The sequence below is a fragment of the Grus americana genome, chromosome 4 (genome assembly GCF_028858705.1).
Source record: "Grus americana isolate bGruAme1 chromosome 4, bGruAme1.mat, whole genome shotgun sequence".
NCBI classification, from domain to species: Eukaryota; Metazoa; Chordata; class Aves; order Gruiformes; family Gruidae; genus Grus; species Grus americana.
Genome location: NC_072855.1, coordinates 28,494,571 through 28,519,997, shown reverse-complemented (window position 1 = coordinate 28,519,997; position 25,427 = coordinate 28,494,571). Strand labels below are relative to the sequence as shown.

Genomic DNA, 25,427 nt, shown 5'->3' with positions numbered 1-25,427 from the left:
AATATTTTTGTACATAACAGGTATAACACAGCCTTGTTTTTTTGACTAATACTCCCAAGGCAGTCTTAGCAATGCATCCTCAGAACATGGGAATTCAGGAGAAGGGGCAGAGGTTCACTGGTGATGGGAAATGGAAGCAGCTGGTGGAACGTGGCCTCCTGCCCTGGATGACTTTCCTCACAATTTATTTCAAGAAATCCTCCACTTGCAGTACAAGGGGATGGAATATTTTCTGTAGGGGTGAACAAGGTGAACCAGCAGGTAACTCCGAAATGGCAACTTCTGTGCTGTTCAGTGATAGCATAAAGCACAGGAATATTGTCAGAAATACTCCTGTGACATTGAAAATATTCTTTTTTGTGACTAATAAGGTTGGGGTTCATCAAAGTCCCTTTCTGTCAGAGAAGAGGAGTGGATTAGCATGAGCTTTGTCCTCTGCTCAGCTAGCTGCTTTGTTGAAACTTTTAAGAATGTAGTATCTCATAGATCCTTAGTGTTCTGTTCTCTTGCGGTTGAAATTGCCAATGAATTCAAATATTGTTGGGAGACTCCCAGGTAGGCACACAAGCATACACACTCAGGGACAGTAGAAGCTCATATCCTTGGGAAACCTAGCTAAAAAGGATTTCCAGCACAAATTGCATGAGAGCGCTGCACAAATCGTAAGGGGGTTTCGCTGGAATCTAATTAGCAATAGGACCTTATCTATGCTGATCTTGAAGTCTCGTTCCTAAGGACAGGGAAACTAACTACTAAAGTACGACAGTGACGGAGCTTAGCATTACAGCATTATTCACCTTTATTGCTTAAAGCCAGCCAAATGACTCCAACCTATTGATGGGAAGAGGTTGCCTTTCTTTTTTACTCACTAATTCCTAGCTCCAGATGGCAACGTACATGGGTACCCCATAAATAGCCACATTTTTTCATCCCATGCCTCTAATAACCACTGCCTTTTCCTTGCTGCCAAGCTATTTGTCTCAAGTGAGAAATGTTTTCTCCTGATTTTTTTCTAAAAGTAGTTGAAAGAGGGAAAATGTGCTAGTTATGGTTATGCATCCTGTTCCCAAGTTTTGGGTTCGGTTCTCTTTTGAGGCTTTGAGAGAGGTTTTAGTGTAAATTCAATGTGTCTTGCAAGCTCGTATGCCAAATTCTGTTTTGTTTATCAGAGTTAGTGGTTCAATGTGCAGACAGACGCTCAGCGGGACGCAGGAGATGCTGGCTCTGGGCTAAGATATTGCCAACCTGCAGCAAGTGGCTCTTGCCTCTATATTTGGTGCAGTTATTAGCTCTGGATGCAGGTGCCTGCTGTTCAAAACAGGCAGCAGGGCTGGGATTTGTATTGGTGGCATGTGTTGATGCACGAGAGTGGACCCTGCTATTTTGGAACATGCTGTTCTGAAGGAGTTTTGCATTTGCACTGCTCTTTCTTTGTTAATGGCCCTTCCTCTGCTCCATATCTCTTTTTTTTTTTTTTTTTTTTCTTGGAACTGCACAATGTAACTGCTTTTATCCCATGTTCATCTGAGTATGAACCAGCTGGACGATCCGTAAGCTAGAAACTATGTATATCCAGATGCTAGAAGTCTACAAGAAAAGATGCTGAAGACCAGTAAAGCTCATCTGCTTGTAATAGAAGACAGCAGATCCTTTCTATTACCTAAATTGTTTCAAGATCACGTTGGATGTTGGCTCTTCCTAAATGTCGGCTATAGTTGTAAGGAGGGGTTGTAATGTCTCCACACCACTAGAACAGCTGGGTTAAATTACTGACCTGTGGTCTGTCTGGGAGTATCTTTGGGAAATCAGGTAATGCAAAACCTGGGTCACTGACAGTTGTTTTTCACAGAGTATTTTACACTACAAATCTGCAGAACATATTGCTTGCTTTGAATTTATTTCTGTGTATAACCACAAAGCATGCAAGTTCACTGGCTTGTGGAATTATTCTCTCTGTAAAGTCCAGTGCCAGTTCATTGAATTAAAAACTGTTTAATGGGGTGCGTGTTTGGAATGGGCAGCACATACGGCCCTACTGCTGGCTCCCTCCTTGGGCTATTTTTTGCAGTTATGGAAATTTCGGTTTGCTTAGCATGCAAGACTTGCATATGTTCTGTGTATTGTTTATGTTATGATAACTAAATACTATTGTTAGTTGCCACTAAAACATTCTTGATCTAAACATTGTTTAAATTTGACTAAATAATTAATGAAAATGTCCCATGTGGGATGATGTGTGGCAGTTCTTATTTTGGTTACCGATATGGTGCAAATGTTGAAAAACTATTTGGAGTTGTTTTAGGGTGGGGATAGGCACACAAGTTATACCCTGTTCAGAAGAGCCATTTGACTGAATTAATATTTGTCCTGAATCACCTCAAATTGTACCCAGTGGCCGATTAATCTGGTAAAATTGTGCAACTCTTTAATAGATGTTAAAGGTTGTAACAGAGAGAAGACAGCTGAGGAGACCACCTTTGTGCTCCCTTGAACTTGGGATGAGACTGAGACTTTGGAACCCACAGAAAAACTGATAGTCTCAACGATGCCCCTAGATTAGCAATGCCAAATGCTTCTTTTTGCAGCCTTATATTTTTTGTAATGAGTAAATTAAACCTAATCCCTTTCTTGTTTGGTGATTTACCATTCCACACTGTTTCTGCAGAAGCCTGCTGCACACAGAAAGGGGAGGGGCAGCACGTCCTGATCTGTTAGGAGGTCCAGGTCTTGCAGGATGTGACAAACACTAACATGTGGGGTGTTTAATTTATTATCGCATTCTGATTAAAAAGTTGAAATGTCAGCTGGTGATAAGATCAGCAGTTGACCTTACTGCCACGCAACGAGGAACTGGTGCAGAAGCTTTCCACATCACTCGTTTGTATTCTCTACTAACTCCTAACTGCCAGCATTGCTGCCTACTGTCCTGATCAATGTTTCTTTCTGTACCAGCTGCCGCTGGTAACAATCATCTCGGTATCTACCTAGACTCTGTTGGCTTGTATATCTTGACTCTCCTAAAAGTATGAAACACTTCCAATACAAAGTAAAAGTTAACTGATACTAGTTCCGTTTCAATAAAATGCTATGTTAGGCAGCATAGTGTAAACACTGTTAGGAAAAAAAAAAAAGGCAATGGAGAAGGAAAATGGATTTGATACAGATAGGAAATGACTGAGCTATTGCTCCTCAGTTGCACTTTGCCTGTGGCTCTTTGGTTGGAGTTGTGTCAGGCCATAAGCAGCGGGTTGGGAGAGGCAACTCCTCAGGAGCAGTGTGCCCAGCATCACCAGTGTGCCATAAGACTCAGTTGTATCTCTTGTTCCTCAGCAGAGTAAGGAAATCTGTAGGAAACCATGCGCAGATCTCTCCTCAGATCTGTTCCCAGACATCTGCCGCCTTTTGGGAGAATGTGTTGCAACTACCAGCCACAGCAAACCTGGGAGTCAAGAAAAGTGGCCACTGTTGGGCTGGAGTATCCCTTAGGAATTGCTTGTAGGAATGAGCATGTTTGTTTTCTACTTTTTAATACAAACTTACGGATGGCACAATTATTCTTATCAGTTTCAACTTTGTTATTTTGTGGAAATAACAAAATTCCAGTTAGATCCAATCAACTGATTCCTTAGTTGGAAACTCAGTGGGATTTGTCTCTGCTACCCTTTCTTTCTTTTGAAGATCCCTGTCTCTGAAAATGTGAATTGACTTCCACCTCATCGAGTGGTACTTCTCACGGACACTATGGAAATACTTCCCAGTATAACTATTAACTTCGAAATGATGCATGATGTAATAGTTATAATCTTTCAAACAGTTACTTCTTCAAATTTCTTTACACTCTTTAAATGTGGAAAGACTGTGACATGACTACTACTTTGAGTCCTTTTGCTGTCTTGTTTGGAAGCATGCTGCTGTGGGCTGCCAATACGTGGTAAGGAATACAATAGGACTAATTTTTATTCCACTTAAAGAAAATATAAAAGTAGGTATAGAAAGATCATGGGTGATGCACAAAAAAAATCAAGGAATAGTGCTTTTGCTGAAGATGCTCTTTAAGACCAGATCTGTACTATTCTGATATGAATGTGATGAGGCTGGTTTGTTGGGTTTGTTTTGAAAGCTTAAATCTGAAAGTATTCCATGGTTGGGTATCTTAGCTTGAACATGTAACATTATGGCTACTGCAGTTCTTCAGAGTTTAGAAAATTGAGAAGGAAAAGAAACGAGTCTAATGATGTTAGTCTATGGTAATGTTATTGCATAAATTAGTGGACATAATACAGCCAGTAAACAACATTGAAAAGAATAAACGTGATGGGAAAGACCATTCTGGACCACTTGTCTATCGAGTTAACATCAGTCAAATCAGGGATTTTGACTTTGATTTGGGATGCCCTTCTTCGTAAGCGTCCTTTTTTATGAAGCCTGTGCCTGTCCAGACCACTCCTACTGTAGGGGTCTCTGCTGGAAGTGGCTCTTCTGTACTGCAGGTTGGCACTGTCGTATGTGTACGTGGTGGTTCGGTGGTCATGGAGGCTCGTGAACACATCTGAGCTGCTGATGTCATTTCGTATTTCAAGTGGGTTAAGAAGCATGTTTCCGTGGGGATCAACCTGTGTCAAGGAAGGAATGTGAATTAGACAAGTTCCTCAGCCAGCCCAAGGTGTCTCCCAGATGGACAGGTACCTTCTGGCTCTCCTGCCAAGGTGCTCCTGGGGCTGCAGTGGCAGTCACATCTTGTATAGCATTGACAGAAGTGAAAATATACTTTCCTGACTGGTGTGAAATTATCTGTTAGGCATCTAAATATTTTCCATTCTGACCCAGCTCTTTGGTCTGGGAACTTTTCCTTCAGTTACTTATCTCATCCCCTGTAAAGCAAGAGTTTTCTAATTTTATCTTTAACTTAGATCATGGTCTTTATGAAATACTGAATTTTAATGTCTGGTGACTTGACACCCTAAGCTTTTGTGTACTCAAGGCGAAAAAAAATGTTGCTGTCTCTGTCAATTTTGTACAGTTTTAGTCCTGTAGGTTAGTTTCAAGAACAGTTTTGTAACAATGGGTTCATCATATGAAGAACATACATGTACACGTGCATTTTATCAGTTATTGTAATATGCTGGTGATGAGAATTAATTTCGGAGAATTACTATATTGCAGAGATGGAAATCCCTACTCCCCACAGCATACCATTAACTTGCTCACATGCAGACAGAGTAATCTGTTTTACTCAATGAAACCTCACATTCAGTTGCATTTTTATATGTCGGTACAAGAAGCAGTTGTTTCAAATATGTTTATCACTTACTTTATTTGTGCTGTTAGTTAGTCAGGGCACTGGTTTAAGTATCTGAGCAAAGAACTAGAAACTGCAACCAGTATGTACATGTCTGGCGCAAACAATATATATATATATTTATATAAAATATTTTAATATCATTGCCTTTTTTATTTATGAATGTGATTAACCATGAATGGATGCATTACTACAAAGTGTTTACCTTCTCACTCATCTTTACTTTTCTACGTGTTTGTAGTAAAACCTCTTCTGGGAAAAGTTTTTTGGTGTTTCCAGGAAGATTCCTGACTTCTCCATAAAGACTTTTTACATGTTTCAAATTCCCAGACATTTAAAAATCCACTGTAGCTCTTATGAGGGAAATACATACAGGATACAGACCTCTTAAATGAAACGTGAAGGACTTCACCTTGAGGCTTGAGTATTAATTTTTTTTTTTTTAAACTGTGGCATTGAACCTACGCCCAGAAAATTACTTATTGACAGTATCTTGTGAAGCATCAGTGATATGCAATGCTTTGTGCGCACTCTGAGCTTTACAGTTTTAGCAACATATAGCAGAGCTGGGAAATGGTATAATAATTTACAGCAGGTTTGAAGTATGTTCAAGAAAAAACTCCAAGCAGAGCACATGGGGAAATCCAGTCTCTGGAGGCTGCTGCAGAGGAAAGCTGGAAGCCAGAGAAAGCCTCAGTTCCACCTGGAGCGTGGAAGATATTCCTTCCCATCGCCAGGAGGAGAAAACGTTCTGTGATGACTGCTGGTGTATTTACACTGTGCCAGATTTAGCACTTACTAACTGAAAACAAAGAAGTGAAGGGGCTATTTGTACAAAATCCACCCAGGAGAGCTGTGGGGAAAAAAGTCTCCTAAATGGAGTAATAAGTCACCACAGATAGAAAATGCACTAGCCAGGTTTAGCAACTGATGCTGTACATGCTGAAATGGGCATTCCGTGGGAACATCCCAGTTCCCGCCACTGTTTTGGTGGGAAAAGCTCACATATTCTGGGTTAGAGAGGCCAGCTGCTCACAAACCAGCATGGTGTTTGCAATCTTTACTTGAGATACGGGCTACCCAGTTTATACTTTTTAGGTCAAGTCTTCAAATTTAAGCAGGAGGAATATCTAAGCTAGGAGTTCCTCCTCTACAGAGGACTGCCCTAACTATAGGACTATTCATTGCTCCTAAGTTCTGACATTTCTCTGTGGAGAAAGCAATGATCTCAGAGTTGTCTCCATGTAAAAAGAGCATTTTTTTTTTTAATTCTCAGAAGTTTTGATAAGTCAACCTTTTCTTCCTAGTTTTATGAAATAGCTCTTTGAGCTGTCTTTGATTACATAATCTATCATTTAAGCTAATTGACTTTAGAGTTGTAACAGTAGTAATGGTAGTGCAAGCATCATTAAGCAGTTATTATGACTTCTCTTTTGTGAAGACAACTCATAACTGCCTACAAGCTAAAGTGATTCACAGGGATGTTTCATAAACTAATACGCCCTGACAGTTTATTATAAGCCAAGCAGCGTATGAATTCCTGCTTTAATTGTTATGAATGAACCTGCTGTATTTTAAAATTAGTTTTATTTAAATCATTTTAGGTGGGATGATTTGTATACATCATGAAGCAATTCAGTCTTTGAATAGCAGTCTTTGCAATTCAGAGCAAAGGGCCTTACACTGATCTTGAATAAATTAGCTCAGAGAAGTATAAAACCTCTTCTTATGTGACTGCGTCAAACTCTCCACTTGTGCGACGTGAAGCTGGACTAATAGTTAATTTCCCACATCATTAAAAACCCTTTCAGAATTTATTGACGTTCACTCCAAAATATTCTTAAAATTTGTGCAGCTGAGGTTTTGTTTCTGAAGCATTGGACTTCTACAAATTCCCATAGGAATCTGGAAAATGTACAAATTGTTAAGGGATCCCCAAAAGAGACTTGTTATTAGTTTCATTTATGTTAATGTTAGAATGAATTAACAGCAAATATGTGCACAGTAAAAGCTGTCAATTTTCTGTCTTAAAATCTTTTCTCCCTTACTTAACACAAGGTACCCTGGGGTTTGCTGTTGGTCCTGTGCTGGAGGAAGCCTGTGCATCAGAAACAGCCAGCAGGCTTTAAACCCATTCCACCCCATGTCTCAGTGACGAGGCTCTTTCCCCACATCAGGTATGTACTGCAGTTGTACACAGTCTTTGACACATTTGCACAGGATGCCATGACAAAAAATGGGGATGGAAGAGACAAGGCTCTGTCTACGCAGTTTTCTGGCCCACTAGCTGGCTGCCTGCTTACAAATAGAGTATCTCAGTCCCGTCCTTAGGTAAGAAAGATGAGCCGTATCAAGCCCAGAGTAGTTCTTCCTTGCTTGGATATAACACATTTATTCTTTCAAATACCACCTTGTTGTTCTTTAACTGGAATGCCCTAAATTTTATTACATAAACCGACCATTGCTCAGATGAAAACAGAATTTCTTGCCTAACATATATTCTGAGCCTAAATGTGTGTTTGCATGAACGTACACTTTGCCTTGTTAGTACAATGCCTAAATTTTGCCTAAAGTTGTAGAAAGCTGAAGAATTGTTTAGGGTTTTTTTGTGTTTTGAACATATCATGAAGAATATGTGAGGAGGATGTCAAAGCATCTACAGCTGACGTTACGTTAGTCATCTGGTATAATTATCAAAGTTTAAATTCTCTTCAGATGCATGTATACAGTGACGCTTCTTGTAATGACATTTGTATCTATATTGAGTGTGTATCTATATTGAGTTTATAGATTTTCAATTCTTCCTTTGCACTGGAACCAACTAAAGCCTAAATCAGCTCAGGTATATACATACATACATATATACGTATATATATGTGAATCTTCATCAGTGATGGAAAAGCCTTGATGTGTGCTCGGGAAACATCATAAAAAGAAATAACAATATCTTGTATGTTTACTTAGAAAATGAGTTTCCTGCTTAGGATCATCAAATGATATTGTAAGTATAGAATAGTTAAAGTAATAAAAAACCCCCAAAACAACAGTCCTGTGTTGACCACATTAAAAGTAGTCAGTCAACTCTAGGGGAAGAGCATGCTGGCATTCCTTGACAGAGGATGGGTCTCAAATGCGTAGTGCTGTCTGGAATGGGTTTTTACCTGCCTACTTTTTTATGTTAACTGTTGGGAGATAAAAGGTAAGAACTTTTGTTTGTCTCAATACAAAACCATCTTTTCTTCCTCTTAAGATGAAAGATTCAGGGCCGTGTTACTCATATAAGCTGTCTTGTTGGAACAACTGCAGTAGTGTTATCACAATCTGATCTGCAAAGAAACAGGTTATACTCAGCAGGGATATACTTATTCAGGTGTGGATTGACTTGAAGGTTGAGCTAGCTGGGTGGTTATGTGCTCCCTCCTTTTTCTTCTTCCAGTAGCTGCTGTACTGGAAAACTGTATGTTTTCCTTGGAGCCTGTGGCTGGTCTCTGGCCTTTCACCCCAGGTGTTTTGAAGTTCACAGAAGGTTTGAAAGGAAGGAGTGATGCTGTGCAGAACTGGGGAGCAAGGGACCAACTACCACCTGCCTTGTGTTGCCATTTATGAACCCCTTGATGGCTCAGCCCCTTTCCCACTCGCATTATGATTGCATCCTATCTCTTTCTCATGCTCAAGAGCCATCTTCTGTGTAATGATTATTCACATAATAATTGGGGAAACAGAAGCAGTTGCATGCATAGACTATCTAAATATTTTCTTGCTGAGTGGTTTGTCCTATTTATCCATAATGATAGTGGTTTCCTCAGTGACATCTATCTTCGACAAATGGACAAAGAGATATAAACAGTCTTGATGCTTTATTCAGAGAAACAGAAAGCTTGTTTACTACAAATTAATATTTTTTTTGCATATTAAAAATTAAAATGGCATAATTTGTGAAAGTGGAGAAGCTTTATTTCCACCTTCTTCAGTCTGCAGAGCAAGGAACAGCCACATATGAAACAGCAGTATGGTTTCATTTTCCACCTGGTCTTCTCTATACTGTGTTAATGTCGCAGTCAGTGTTGCCGAGTGTTGCCTAACGCTTTTGTTATCTGGTGAAGGAATTTGAACTCTTTTAGTCACGGGAGTTGTATGTCAGATGGGAATGACCAGTATCTTCACCTGGCACAAAGAGAGGAAGCACTGTTACATATTTTCTATTGGTTATAGGTTCCTGTATAAGTGTTATGGGTCAAGAGTAAAAGGGAAAAAAATATCCTATAGCTGTATATACTTACAGTTGTACTTGTTTTGTGGTCCAAAAAACCTTTCCCTTGCTCTGGTATGGACATCGTAATTCCAGTGAAAATCTCAAAACATGATGGAGAGGGGCTGGGAGCTGTCTTCACTAGAGATCACGTAACCTTACTGTGTCCCACTGCTCCGGTCATGTGCAGTCTTCCTGCCGAAGACAGAAATACGGCTGTTGGACATCAGCATTTGCATGCTGAGTAAAATCAATGCTCACAAGGTCCCACATCAATGTATCTCCAGTGGGATAACAAAATCCATTGATATCCATTCACATGTGTGTGTCTATGTGCATGTATATATATATATATATATAAAAATATATATAAGTGTGTAACTAAAATCACAAACCTGCACTGTACAGGCAGAGAGCAGTCTCTTCACTTCTCAGTCTCAGAATGGAATTGCAGTCTAAGGTGTGAACACCTACAAATCCTGGTACAAAGCATGTATACATGTGTGCCTTCCGTTTTCCGTCAGAAAAAATGCTGGTGGATGCATGTGGTGGTCTGAAAAGTTCAAGTGTGGTTGTAAATACTTTCCATCCCATTCTGAGTACTGGTCTCAGTGTAATCTTTGCTAGCATAACATTTAGACAAAAGCTTTTAGTCATGAACTGGGGATTTTTGTTAGTTAAACAAATTCTCCAAATATGTAGGAAAAAGAGCTTACCTGCACTCTTATCCTTCACACTTTCTCATCCTTTACTCAGTTCAGTGCACCGGGGCCCATGTAGCCAAGGCTGACTTCTGAAGCCGTGTTGCTTCCCTCTTCATCATGAACCCTTGCTGTGCTTCTTCTCACCTAGGCTGGATTATCTCAGGAGGTGTTGAAGTGACTGGTCAAAGTTTGTGGGTTTTGTTGGGTTTTTTCCCTTCCTTATCTTCCATAGGAATGGATAGACAGTGTGCGCGCACAACCATCCGTAACGGGGTGGCTTATCTCCTCTGCTCTTGGAGGACAATACTTTGTGGGACCTTGGAGACTGCTGCAAGCCTGAGCTGAATTTGTGTACCCACTGTAATAAAGTGTCTCCTACACATTGGGACAGGAGGCGAATGCGGGTAAGGACTTTTAATGTGCTCACGAGTTCACTGAGACTGAGGACATGATGACTCCATTAATGATGCTTAGCTGCAGTGGTGTAGCTGCTGGGACACAAGACACACAACTCTAGAACTAGTAAAATATCATAGAGTCTCTGAAATGCTCTTCCTGACATGTATGTGAAATTGCAACCACCCATCAAGCTAGTCTTACCTGTTAGAGTTTCATGAGTCGGTCTCATTCGTCAAGCTGAACAGAGGGCTCAAATACAGTTTTGTCCAAACGTTATCACCTCAGGCCACAACAGTACAGAAATTTATAGGACAGCCTGGGTAAGATCTCATTAATACTTGAATGTAATACATTGTAAGAAAAGCAGAGAACGGAAGAAAATTATTGGCCCATTAGGATATGTATTTTTTTTCTCTGAGTCAGACTAGGCCAAATGCACCTGAGGGAAGTGTTTATTTCTGAAAAATTGGAAAAAATAGAATAGGTTTATAGAAGTTTGCAAGTGTTCAGTGATGTACTGCTAAATTAAACTTTTCCCTGTTAAAAAAATGCCTGTAGTATTACCTTCTGGAGTTTGTCTGGCTTGTTTTTAAAGAGTGGGTAGTGGTGGTCTGCTTGAATTTAGCCTGAGGGAAAAATCCTGACATCCGAAAGCTGTTAGAACCTAGCAGCATCCTCTGTGTGTTCCTGGAAGCTCAGTGGTGTGGGCTTCATTCAAGACTCACTGAAGCAACAGTATCTGTCTTTGCTTTCTATATTTGGTGAAGTTTCTGTGTGTAAAGAGGAACTATATAATAAACATTTCTTCTATAGCAAAGAAATATACAGTTGAAATGGTAAATATTTAACTTCCTTGTGCTCCTTGTATTTCTTCTGAGCTGCAGACATGCTTGTTCTGAATATTGATTTGCATTTTCTGTTGTTTCTTACTCTGTTTTCAGTTGAAGATGGAACAAACCATATGTTGCTGTAATCTTCAAATATGATTTTTCTCTAGACAATCTTAAATGCTTTTGCATATGTGTTCAAACGGCATTTGTCTCATCATCATATACATCATCATTGCCACAGCAGAAATAATGTTTGAAGTTAGCTTAAACATTTTACCTGGACTCGATTTGTTTCCAGTCTGCTCTTCTCGCCTGTAGCACGTCCTGCCCTGCCTGCTGCCTTTTTTTGACGTTGGGGTCCTTTCCCAAAGAATATGTAGTTTACAAAGGCATATTCCAGCAAGGCCAGGAACACAAACACAAAGCATCCCATCAGGTAAATATCTATTGCCTTGACGTAGGGAATCTTTGGCAAGGTCTCCCTGAGGTGGGTGCTGATGGTGGTCATGGTCAGCACAGTTGTGATTCCTGCGAAAGGAAGAAAAAGACATTGACTAAGAAGACGCGGAAGGAGATTGGAGCGTGAAAGGCGTAATGACAGCATTGCCCAGCTACCACGCATTTCTCATGCAGTTGGCTTAACTATGTGATCAGATTCTTAACAGCCAAGGGAATGCATTTTGCAGGGCTGGAAAGGAAGATATCCTTGCAGGCCTGCTGATGGCACCTTCCTTGGCTTTCCATGCAATGGAGCGTGAACAAAATAGCTTTTGAAAGCCCAGCCTATCTTGATACATCTTGCCTTAATTTTTACAATAACTCTGCTAGGGAGCATGGTGTTGGCTGACCTGGATAGCAAAGAGTTGATCACTGTTCTTTCGATGAGGAAATGCTTCTCACTTTACTTGCTGCAGTAGCCCTGCTTGACCCTATAGGGTGGCTTGCATCACTCTGGGGAACTAGAATAAGTATGTAGCTTTTGACTGAAAACAGAGGATTGGAAGAAGGAGAAGCTTTATGATAAAATGATGGTCTTTGATGTAGAGAAAGTGATATATAAACTTGTACCACAACAGCTTTTCCTGTTAAAGGGGTGCCCGCAAGTAAAGCATTCCCATCTCATTGTGTTATCCATCACTGCATGATCCTTTCTTTTTTTTTTTTTTTTTGGTGTGGTTTTTAATGTGTCCAGATAATAACTCTAGGCACAGGTGTAATCAGCTGAACTTACAGAGAGGTGGGATGGGATAAAATAGAGGTGGGACAAAATGGCTTTCTGGCATTAGCATTTGAAAAGCATATCTGCCTTAAAGTGCAGATGGTGGCAGAAGATCTTGGTTCTTATGGAAAGTTGTAGTAAGGAACATGGCATGGTCAATAACCAACTATGTAGGTAAAACAGGTTTATTTTGTGTCAGCTGGGATACCTCCACTGATGTCAGTACGATCTTGTGTATTCATTCCAGCCACACATCTGGCCTGAGAGGATGCTTTTAAACAGCAATGAAATGTTGATGCAGCACAGTGTAGATACCCTTAGATACCTGAATTAGACCTTTATGCTTCAGTTTGGAAGCAAGATACTTTTGGCCAGATCCAAAGACCATTATGGCAAGTGGAAGTCAGTCAGGATCCCAACCTAACTGCAGAGCTGCAAGTGTAAGTTCACGATTAATGCTGCTGCAATCAGCTGTGTGGATTTGGTGCTGCTGTATTCAAAGGCAACAAGTATCTATGCAGATCAGTGATTTTGACAAGAAGTTACCTAGTGCAACTCTGGCTGCAGAGGCATCGTAATTGATCCAAAAAGATACCCACGACAGAATTGTGATCAGTGTGGAAGGCATATAGGTTTGCAAAATGAAGTATCCAATATTTCTTTTAAGCCGGAAGCTAAGTGATAATCGAGGATATGCTCCTGAAAGAAAGAAGTCATATAATGACTAATGCCTGACAAAAGTTAGATACTGATATTTCTGGGTTGGGGAAGAGGGGGGAGCTTTTTAAAATAGCCAGTGCTCACCTGTTGTAAATTCCACTCTCTTTGATACCATCTTGTAATCAACAATAGAAAATTGTGGGAGCTCGATGTTATTAACTCCCGTTACTGCCGACTCTCCTCCATGCCAGTAAAATTCAATATCATCAGTAGTGTATCCATCTGAAACAGAGGCACAATTTGACTATTGGTTTTTCTTTTTAGTTTATTACTTGCCTTAAATAGTTGCGGTTAAAGTGGAAGGAGCTGCCGTTAATCAGGAATTCAGCCTTCTGTTGCGTGACATTTCTGTATGCGGGAGCCACGTAGCCTCCTCTGTAGCCAGGGGAAGCTTCTAGGTGTGGAAAGGGAGAAGACAGAAAACAAGGACAGAATTTAAGATTAAAGATCAATTTTTAGCTAGCTCTAATACTACCATTTTTTGTTCAGGTTTGAGTTGCTCAGTTTACCAACAGACTGATATAACATCAGCGAAACTTTTAAACTCTCTAGAAGGAGCTCTGACAGTAAAACCAGGTTCAGTTCCCAGATTTGCATTCGATTTCCTATGCAGGCTGTGACAAAATACAAAGTTTGGAACAAGTGGAGGCAAAGATGATTCTAGAAGAATTCAGGTGCCTGTACTATTTAATACCTGACAATGTCTGTGGGAGCTGTAGGTACCCTTTGATATTCATGCAGCATTTTATATTTTAATTAGACAATGCCATCTTTGATCTTCTGTTATCACGGAACTATTTCCTACTGACTTCAAAACTAGTGTGTTTCTTCTCTTTTAACAGCGATGTTGATTACTTATCATTTAATTAAAAATTAATTCGCCATTCTACCAAGGGGAATGTTAACATTATTGTTACCATTTTCAAAACCATTTTGATTAAACTCAAAAGTTACTGAGTTTCAAAAAAAATCTCACAATTGGTGACATTTCTGAACTAATATTTAAACTGGTTCCAATTTATTACATTTTACTACTTTCTCCAGGTATCTACCAAAGGAAAGAAAAACATCTCATCTATTTTTAGACTTTTCTTTCAGGTACTAGATTTAATCAGGTTTAAATCATATAACACAGATCAAATAAAAACATGTGTTTGAACGCAAAGCTTTAGAAAACTTGACAGTAGTTTTGCCAGCTGAACCAACCGTAGCATCAGAAGCCTCTACAGAGTTAGGAACTTATCCTTTTGTATGCACCAGTAATGCAATTTCTAGCTAGGGAAATTAGTCTTGAGATGCCTTTTCCTATGATAGCGCGTGGTAACAGCCTCATCTCTGGAACGCTGACCACATGCAGAACGGGTCCGTAGTTTCCCTGGTGACAATCAGAGCAGCTCTCACAACTTGCTGGCAGGCTCAAGGGACTGCTTGGAAAGCCTGCAGTTATTGAACAGCTATCTTTCGATGCAAACACACAGTGACGAGCTGAACAAGGTTAAGTGCTGACGTATCTTATCTGTGAACTGCTCAGCGCCATGGTTTGCTAACTATCTGAATTGCTCCCAAAGCTGTACTAACCTGTATAGTATGGATCGCTGCAGTTTGCTTAAAACTGTGCTTGCCATTACTTATGCTAATTTTTTTGAAATGAACCATCCCAGGGCTGCCACACAGGGCTCTCTGCATGGCTGGCTTTCATTCCTTCCAGGCAGAAGCCAAAAGCTTTTCACTGCAAAAGGTCAAGGTAGCTGCTTGGTAGTGGGACTTCAGTCTCGCAACACTTTAAAGCACGCAAACCACGGGGCCAACATGAGCCACGTGTTGGGTGTAATACAGAATGATTGAAGGAGGGAATGAAGACTGCTAAGTCTGTTTAAAAGGCTAAGACTAAGATTGTCAGGGAAATGTTAACTTCATTTTCTTGCATATCTCTATTATAAAAAAATATCTCTTGAATGTTTTCCCTTTTAAGAAAAGATGGAGCAAACCAGGAAATAGTAAACTGTCATCTCATACTGAAAGGGTATTGATCATGTGTAGACTCAGTACCACACAGATATTCTCTACATGAGGTAACACTCATAGCTATTTGTTTGTTGTTAGGGGCTAGGGTGCAGCACTACCTAGACGTTGCACAGGTACTTGCTGCAAAGTCACAGATGAAGCTTTAGATGTGAGAATCCTGGATTCTGCTTCAGGGTTTGGAAGAAAATGGTGAACCTGATTCTTCTGTTCTGTGCCATCATCACCTGGGGCCTTTTTCACACCCCCTCCCTCCATTTTTGCTCTGATCATGCGGCTTCCTCAGCCAGTGCACACTGGGACCCAGGGCAGAGAAGGGAGCCATCTCCAGTCCTCAGCAAGTCCTGACTTTGTTTGCTGTCTCCTCAGGCAGCCTCTGCCAGCCTCTGCACTTCCTCTGCCTGCTTGACAGAAGAGGGAATAGTTTGGGCACCTTATTGCAGAAAAAAATTCCCTTCTCCAAAGGTGAATTATTATAGATTTAGTTGTTAAAACCACAATGGTAACAAATAAACACCTGGGATATCACAGGGCAGATTTCAAAAAGAAAACAAGCACAAATTCCTACAAAAGGATTGCACCATGTTACTGGTACAGTGTGTGATGATGCTGGACCTTCGCAAAAACAAATTACAGGAGTTTTGTAATATAGGTGAATGTGCTTTTCACTAGTCTTGGAAAGGTTCCTATGACTTTGGCTACTAAATGAAAAGTAGAACTACAAGGTTATGAAGTCAATTGACCAAAAGCAAGAACCTTGCATGGAAGTTTTCAGCTCATGACAAGCCATCACTGCTGGCAAGCCATGGCTGTAACCTCTACAAACTTAAAAAAGACTTCCAAATACTACAAAAAATGGATCTAGTGTGAGCTACCACTGTTTCTAATATGCTGACTTGTTCCTTGAATTTACTCCAGTTAAAGCTGGGGGAAATTATGAGAAAGGGATAGTGATGATTGTCAATCAGGAGCATTCACATTTGTTAGGTCTCTTTTTAGAAGAGTAATTGAGCAGGAACATCTTCCTGTGGTTTTGTACAGAGAGAACCTCAGCACAATCATGATTTCTTTGACAGTCATTGTAATAACTCTGCTAGACACTAACAAGGTGTAAACTCTCCCCAGGCAGTCCATTCCCTGACGTGATATGATTTTTTTTGTGTGATGGCTTTCATTACGTGCTTTGCACGTTGTTCTAGGTGTGTGAGAGGCATTGCTTTCACGGCTGACAATGACTCACAGGTGCAGGGCTTGGAGGCCCTCGTGTTCCATAGGTGTTGGCATTGCTTTTTGCTTTCCAAACTAGTAAACTCGAGAGGAAGACAGCTGGCTGCACTTTAGGGACTGGAACCGATCTCAGCTCTGAACAGTTAGCAGAGGACAGATCATGGCTTCTCCTTTTTGAAGGATAGTGCCTTCAAGTGAGGACCCATAGGGATGTGAATTAAGAAACATTCAGTGTGGAGCAGCGCTGGCTTCTGGCTAGCAGGCAATGATAAACCCTCATTTCTGGCAGCATATGCCTTTAACATTTACAATGGTAGAAAAGCTATTTCAATGATAGAAAAAGTGGGTCTAGTCTGTGCAGTGGCTAGCTCTAACAGGCTGATTTGTTCACTGAACTTATCTGTATAGCCCAGGTATTCCCTCGGCAGCTTTTTTTCCATGTGATCCTTTTCTCTCTGCGTACATTTCCATGTCACTGCCTTAAAGGGATGCCTCTGCTTTTGTGACTGAGAGAGCAGTGCTTACAACTGGGCAGTGATGTACGAACACAAATTTCATGGAAGTCAAATACTGGGAAACTGAAATATTTCAGTTATGTTCATAATAGCTGTCAAGAGTGGTAGCAAACTGCAGAAGCCTAGAGCTATTTCCCCAAATATATAAGACCATGACATTAATAACATTCAACTGATTTAATAACACGAGCTAACCTAATTCAGTTATGCCCGTTGCCTAAAAATCTGAATTAGCGTGGGAGTCGCAGGGGCACAGGGCAGGGAGGCCTTTGGCTGCCCCGGCCACGCGTGTCCCGTCCCCCCCCCGCCCCCCCGCCCCCGCCCGGCGGCGCAGCGCGGCCCAGCGGACACGGGGGGGCGCCCGCGCTCCGTGATAGCGGCCGGCCCCCAGCGCTGTCCGCTGCCCGCAGCTCCCAGCCCCCTGCCCGCAGCTCCCAGCCCGCTGCCCGCCGCTTCCAGCCCGCTGCCCGCCGCCCTCCTTCGAGCCTCGCCTCGGGGGCAGCCTGGCTCTACGGGCCCAAAACGTGCGATCAGGGGGGGACGCCGAATTTGGCCAGGACAGCAATTAGTATGGCGGGTTTCGGGGTGGTGATGGGTGCCGAGTCGCTTAATGTAAGAGACTGGGTTGAATAGCTGGACTTCATATGGAGGGTGCATTGGGATTTAAACACATTTGCTCAATATTTCTGGAGCAAACATGGCCCGATTTCTGGGCTGACATCCCTAGCAGTCTAGCCCACTTAATCAAACAATTTTCCCAGGATTTCTGTGCGTGATTTTGTTGACCTAAATAATAACTGATTGCCAAGATTTTTTTTTTTTTTAAATTACTAATGGTCCCATGAAAATTATTTGATCTATTTAAGCCTTTGTTTGCTTGCTAGATTCTTTTCCAGCTTCAAAACTGTTAAAATATATTTAACTGCCCAGCTTGAGATATTAAGTTTCTGCTTCCTAGAAAATAATGTCTAGAAATGATAATATAGTCCTTGATGTGCCAATACTTTTTTTTTTTTTTCTAGACCAGCAGCTGAGAGTTTAAGCGAGAACACTTAGGCAGGAGTACCACAGATCTAAAAAGTAACTAGATTCAAGCACAGCAAGAAATAGGTTATGTAAAATCTTGCTGTTCACAGAAAAAAATATTTTAGAAATGTTGCTGACATTGTGATATAGCCGAGGTTAACAGTGTATTAGATGTTTATGTCACCAGGCTGTTCCACCACAGCACTTACCATCTCAAATACCTCTGGGATAAAAAAAAAAAAAAAAAAAAAAAAAAAAAAAGGTCTGTATTACATTAACTTAACAAATACAGTCACAGTTCTACTAGTATTACCATTTCCACAGAGATGTCCAAACGGAGACCATTTTCCTTCTGATTCTCCAAGGTAGGCAGCTCCAAATGACCCATCAACAGGGTTTCTGCACTAGGGATCCGAATCTAAAGAGGGCATTTCAAAAGAATATTTCCACTCGGTGTGTCCCAAATCACGTAAGGACACAAGGCTGGAACCCAACCCTCTTCCATCACTACTGGATCGTCCCTTTCCTGACAATGTAGCTTTGTTGTTGAATGTATTCTTACAATATATTTTTCTTGTTTCACACAGTTATTATTTCTATGACTGTATTCAAATGGGAAGATAACGCATTTCTTCTGCACACCAGCGAGGTGGTCCATACAGTGGTAAATTGATTGTACTATTTCAACTTAAACCCAACATTGCAGATCTGAAGACGTGTTTTGGAAAGCAATGTCACTAGTTAGCATTAAGGTGATAGAATTGCTTGAAAAGGCTCCCTGCCACCTGTGTTTGAGTGCATGTTTGTATCTATAAGTGACTTTTTTTCACTGAGATACTTTATATAGGCAGATGGCAGACTGTAACTGGGGATATGAGTCAGAATTTAGCCTAAGAAATAGTGACCCAAATGAAAACTTGGTTAGGCTGCTGGAGTTCTACAAATTGTCAGTTATTTAAGAAGGTTTCTTAAATAAAAATAAATTTAACATACGGGGCAATCTGTTCCATCTCAGTTGGAGACATCACTTCCTATTCATTAGAAGCAGAAAATAAATGTTATTACAGCATAAAGTCACTCTTGCAACATCCTAATCTAGTTCAGAGAGTGAATTATAACCTTATCTTACTGTGCAAACGCCTTTAATATTGGTTCATCGTTGCTTGTTATCATTGTTTGCCCCTCTAACTTTTTAAATCTCATTTGCCAGTGAGAGTTGATACAAGGTTGAAAGTCCTTTGGGAGAGGAATTGTTTGGTTTTACTTAATATCTCTTTAATGGCTAACACAGCAGGACTTCTCAGTATCGCTGTAGTCTCAATAGATGGAAACATTGAAGGTTTCTGGATAAGTAGTCACACTTGTACTGAAAATGCAAATTTATTTGTTGTCTCCTACTGGATTATGCTAGTGATGTCAAAGGACCTACTGAGCCTAAAATAAATATAATGCAGTGCACAATCAGAAATGCACATAGTATGTTTTATGTAGTATGGCTTTCATGTGTAAAGGTACCTCTTATACTGGCATTTTTAGGTTTTTTTTCCTGTTCACTAGTAAGAGTTTCATTCTCATTAGCTATAAAAAAACCAAACCAAGGAATTAATAGGAAAGGAAAGGGGAGCAAATGCAAAATTCTTTGTTTGCATTTTCATAGGCTTTCCAGTTCACATTGTGCTATTTCTTTACTATTATATGCAATTTTCTTTATTTCCCCAAAATAGCTGTACTAAGTTGGCTACAAAGAAGGACCGAGGTGATGATTAATGATAGACTTGCTTCCATTGAAGGAAGGACTGGCTGAGTTATGACTCTGCAGTCTGGAGGTAAGGTGGCTGAGGGAATGTTATGACAAAAGTCTGTAAGATCCTGAGTTAGTATAGGGAGCTTGAACAGGACATGATTATTCACAGTCCCCAAGAAAGCGACAAGTCGTATGTTTAGTGGCTAGTTTGAAAGAAATAAAGGGAAATACAATGTATAGATAAATTGCAGAAATCATTGCGTAAAGTGACGCGAGTGTCAGAAGTTTATGCTTGTTCAGAAGCTATTGTATATTCACAGAATAAAAATCTATCCAGGTACGTATATCCAGGTATGTATCCAGAAAGTTGAAGCAAAGCTTCTGACCTCTTCTCGTGAGGTTTGCTTGCTTTTTTCCCCCTTTTTTCTTTTCATCTTCTACACTTCATTCCCTGCTTGTTTGATAAGGAGGGAAAAAAAAACCCAAAACATTTTCAGGAGCAGCAAAACGCAGACCACAAATCGTTTCTACTCCAACCCTGGCAGCACGGGCTGGGGGTGCTGACTCAGGATGAGAGACCTTGGCGTGTTGAGAGAGACCTGACCTCTCCTGAAAGCCCAGTGTTGCAGTCCCTCACTTCTTTTGCTAACTCAAAGGACTTCCACACCTTCACATGAATCAGACTAAGGTCACTTGCTTGCAGTGCTGTCAGGAGCACATTTTATGTAGAATTTATAAGCCTGATGCAAATCACTCTTTTCACCCCTCAGTTTCCTCCTCTTTCCTTCTCATCTGGAACTGCTGTACAATAGATGGCTATGCCAGTCTGAGCCATAATCCTGGAAGTTTTTTCTGACTTGAGTTGCTTTACAAAGTTAAAAAGAGAACAACACTATTTATAAGCACATTATGTAAACATTAGCAACAGAGGTCCAGCTGCTTAGCATTCAATTAATTTAGTTCAGTCAATATTGCATGGTACATAGTTTTGTCTGCTTGTATTGTAAACACATCTTGCCCTTCAGCACTTATTTCATTTGACTAATTAAGATCTACTTCTAAGTGCTCTCATTTTGTTGCCGGGCAGACTCCCCCAATGTTAGATACAGCTGTTGTACTTGGTGAAAAAGGCATTTGAAATCCAGGTCCATCTGGTTTGTGCTCCAGCGTGTCAGGACAAAACCTGCTCTTGTTTAAGGCAGTAGGGTCTCTGTTTTCCACAGGACTCAGACTGCAGAATAATCAGGACGTGTTGTGTTTCCTACTTATGCCAGCAGGGCTTATGCAAGTGCACCTTATATTTCTATGTAATATTGTGTTCCTGTCTAAGATGGTGAAAACCCTTCAAATTTTTTAATTATTTCATTCAGGTGCATAAATTTTTCAGAGGTAATTATGGAGGCAAGTATGAGGCCACTGTACTTGGGCTTTTTAGATAAACAATGAGAACGAAGTTTTCCTGGTGGTCTCACTGACTGTTCTGACTATGTAAGTAGCTGAATTTTCAATTCAGAAACAATTGTAGAAAGATTTAAAATTATACTGAGCTACACGAAAATTTTCATTCAGACAAAACTAAGAATAATTGAGTGAAAAAAAAAGAAGTGTCTTTCTAAACAAAGTTAATTTCAAATACAAATACCAACTATTTTGACTTTTGAAAATGAAATATTGACTTTTTTTAGAAAATATATTTTACAACGCACATGTATTGTGCATGTATTACACTTCTGCATGCATATTTTTTCACATTACTGAATCCATATACTTCACTGGGGAAGAAGCCTTGCCTGAAAAATACCATATTGTTCTTTATGACATTGTTATAAGACCACGAAAGGAAATGTAGATTTGACTGGTGTTTTAAAAGTTTGTCACTGATCCACTTCCGTAAGCATAGGTAAATACTAATTCTGCACTGCCAAGAAACAGGAGCAAGAAGGTCCTGCAAAGACCCAAAACTCAGGGAAAAGTACATCCAGATCTAGACTTGGTAATAGATTTATAGCTGTAACAGTAAAAAAAAAAAAAAAAAAAAAAAAAAAAGAAAGAAAAAGGAGCTTCAGACTGAATTCCGGTCTTGGTTCTGTAGAAATTACTCCCATTGCTTATGAAGCCAGGATGGCATTGGCTCCTCCTGAGAAAATTTACTTCTGCTAAGGCACTGAGATAAGCCAGCATAATTTTAAGCACCGTGACACATACTGCAGTTCACAGCTAGGCTAAGCAGCGCAAGCTATCAGCATTTCTTGGGCTGTCTGTGTTGCTGAGACCGAATATGTGCTAGCAATGGTTAGGAACAAAATGGGAAAACTATGGTAGAAAATAGCCAAATTCTGTTACTACTAAAAAAATATACACCACTTTGTCTCCATAGACTTTAATACTATAAAAATTGAATCCATCTCCATTTTGTAGGGAGACCTGAAGTGCATAATGTGGAAGTATAGAAAGAACATAATGCACTTTACCAATGTGTTGTGTTATTAATTTCACCTTGGCAAATCAATGATAAGCCAAAGACGGAGGTATGTAGAGAAATGTTAGGCCTTACTGGTCTGGTATGACTGGACAGCCTGGGCTGAAACTCAGAATTAGCAAGTTGCATGTTCCCTTGGGCAATGAGCAGGCTGGGCTTAGGTTCAGTCAGTTCAGTCCTGCACAGAGGAGATGAACGGCTTCTTGGACACCAAGGTGTCCGTGATACTGCTATGGCTGCCATTTTTCCTTAAGCACTAAAGAATGAGTAGTGGTTTTATGTGGCTAAAAACATAGGCTAAAGTCGAGGAACAGACTTTTTAGGTGGTTGATGTACAAAATCTGCTTAGTATCTGCAGTTTTGTGTGGAGGCAGACATGCGGCACGCTCTCATTAGTGGACTAATACGAGGTGTTAATGGAGGGGCAGGCGCTCCATAGAGAGAGAAGGTCCAAGGTCTTACAATCAAAGGACACTGAATAATTTTCTGCGCCTAATCTTGTTGATACAAATTCCTGCCCACAGTAAGTGTGTGAAATATTAGAATTATGGGTTCTGTTGCTTTGACCCTAAACATGAATTCAAATAAGGCAGTCATGCTCTGTGTGGTTTGGATTAGATATGGTAATATGTGAACTAACCGTGTGTTTTCTCAGGCAGAACTCTCCATAGGTAATTTAGTGTTCATAGGCACTTACAGAATATAAATGAATGAATGGAGATAGATTGCTGAGGAGATTAGCCATATATTCTGAGTTAAAAGTAAGTCATTGAGGGTATTAGCCAAAATTGCACCTCACCAGCAGTAACAGATATACTGGATAGCAACCTAGCAACCTTTAGGTGCTGCTTCATTAGCTCAGATCTGTACTTAGAGTTACTGTGCAGCCTTTCCATTTTCCCTGGCCCTCAGCGCTATGGCTATGCAGCCCTGATCCTGGCATCCAGTGTGTCGTCTGAAATGACTCACTGTCTAATTCAGTTTCCACCTACATGCTGATGGACAGTTGTCCCTCGTACAAACGTCTGTACCTCTCTGCACGGATGGTTCCTGCATGGCCAGGGAGATCTAGGCTGGCAGTCTGGGAAACTCGGTGCCACTGTTTCTGTGGAAGCCTGAGGAACTGAAGGCTCCCAATCACCCGAAAAGATAAATTCAGTGAAAAATCATATTAGTATGAATGAACTCTTCAAACACAACTGAAATGCTCAATGTTTTCTTCTTGAAGTTTCCCACACACTGTGGTTTGCTCAGAACGACCGATGTTTCTTTGTACAGTCTGCTTTTGCACTTAATGTTTGTTGCTTTAAGTTTATGAGGAAGATGAATAAATAAATAAAGCTGTTAGAAGTGGTAGCAGAAAGCTAATGGAGGAATCATTAAGAATTTTATCTGAAGCACTCAACTCTCTTCTCAGTTCTGCAGAGTAGATTCCTGAGGGCTGAAGGACTCGTATGTAAGCATACTGTCCACTTAATAAAACTACTTCATGTTGATGTTGTCCCAGGTCACGTAAGCAGTTTTTCCACATTGAGACTTGAGGCATTGTGTTTTGTTTATTTGTATTATTGCAGTGCCAAGGAGCCATAGGTAGAGATCAAGACACAGAGTGGGTAGGCACTGAACAGCGAATTTCTCAAGATTTATAATATCTGTAAACTTGGATGCACTGGGGGCAAGGCTTCATTCTTACAAATTGAAGTGAATCCATGAGTACCAGAATCTTTCAATTTGTTCTGGGCTTTGTTTGTTTTGTACGGCAATTCACACCTTGGCAGAAGACAAGTAAAAGCATAAACTGTGCTTATGGCTGTAAAATCCTAGGACAACTGCATTATCTCAGAGCACAATATGCCAGCTCTTCCAAAAATGTGGTATGACCAGGTGCAGAGATTATTTTTCCTGCTGCTCTGACTGCAGAAATAAGACTCATTTAAGAGCACAGCTGTTTCCAGAGAAAGCAGCCCCTCCTCGAAGTGAACCCTTGTTTTTGAAAAGCAAGCCCAGCTTTTCCTTTTGCTGTTCTCCTAGCCTGGGGGCTGTCAGAGGCTGCAGAATGAAGACCTGGTGAAGTTGTGCTGGGAAGTGACTCGGCCCCAGCTTTCCTGTCCTCTGCAGTCACCAGGGGACAGCCTGGGCCCTGGATCGCACCTCTGAGGCTACTGAGATGGCATTAAAATGAGAAAAGCAGCTGGCGAGAATAACTCTGTGCTCCTCTGTGTGCAACAGAAAAGTGCTTAAGATATACCAGATAGGTGACTTGGCTAATTTCATGTGCTCATGCACTGAAATTGTTGAGTGTCAAGCATTTGCTGTTAAAATCTGTGCATCTGAATAGAGACAAGCCATCATCTTCTGAAAATAAAAAGGGAAAATCATATAGACTATACTATCAGCATCTGAATAACTTCTAAATTTGTGTGCAGTGTAAAAATACATTGTGAAAGTAAAATAACTGGTTTATAGTCCTCTGGAGAAAGAAATCTTTCCAAAGTGTGGAAACAGAGCAGTTGCTGTGGCTTAACACTAGTGTGCTGTGAAGAATGAATTATTTTAGCTTAGTGACTGACTTAAAAAGACGAACGGTAAGGAATGACTTAAACTGAGCCAAAAATACACTTTAAATTTTGATGTGAAAAAATTGAAACATACAGTCCTATTTGGATAATTTCTCAGTTTCAATATCAACAAGCTATTTGTGAATCTGCCTCTCGGAGTATCTGAAAAACAACCTGCTCAGCTCCACAGCTCTGTGCTAGTCTTTCTGTCCCCGTGATGTTTAAATCTGCTGCTGTGGATGCTGGTGCTGTAACTTCAAAACCACTCCTGTTTTGCTGCCAGCGTGTTCTCTGCAGCTCAGAAGGATGGCATTTCAGCTGTGTGAGAAGCTAATGTGGATCTACAGATTGCTGTGTGCGTGCAGAGTCTCCACGGGTGATCCTTCTGAGAGTGAATTTGCAGTGATACAAGCTCAGTGTGTGTATTCTGCAGAGG

The 25,427-nt window shown here is 40.6% G+C and overlaps 1 protein-coding gene across 4 annotated transcripts in view; it reads right to left on the bottom strand.

Annotated features, from left to right (window-relative positions):
- Positions 1–4,241: 4,241 nt before the first annotated feature.
- Positions 4,242–25,427, bottom strand: part of GABRB1 (gamma-aminobutyric acid type A receptor subunit beta1) — a 133,020-nt gene continuing 111,834 nt past the window's right edge. Inside the window, exons 6-11 of one of the 4 annotated variants that reach the window (XR_008576766.1) lie at positions 13,505–13,642; positions 13,247–13,399; positions 11,759–12,009; positions 9,944–11,421; positions 9,580–9,743; positions 9,155–9,463 (exon numbers count right to left, since the gene is read on the bottom strand). Coding sequence is in view for 1 of the 4 variants with exons in the window: in XM_054823104.1 (XP_054679079.1) it covers positions 4,266–4,613; positions 11,759–12,009; positions 13,247–13,399; positions 13,505–13,642 (890 nt within the window). In the remaining 3 variants the exon portion in view is untranslated. Of the gene's footprint in view, positions 4,614–9,154; positions 9,464–9,579; positions 9,744–9,943; positions 12,010–13,246; positions 13,400–13,504; positions 13,643–25,427 lie in introns of those variants that run through there. The other 3 variants (XR_008576768.1, XR_008576767.1, XM_054823104.1) reach the window with 3 other exon arrangements.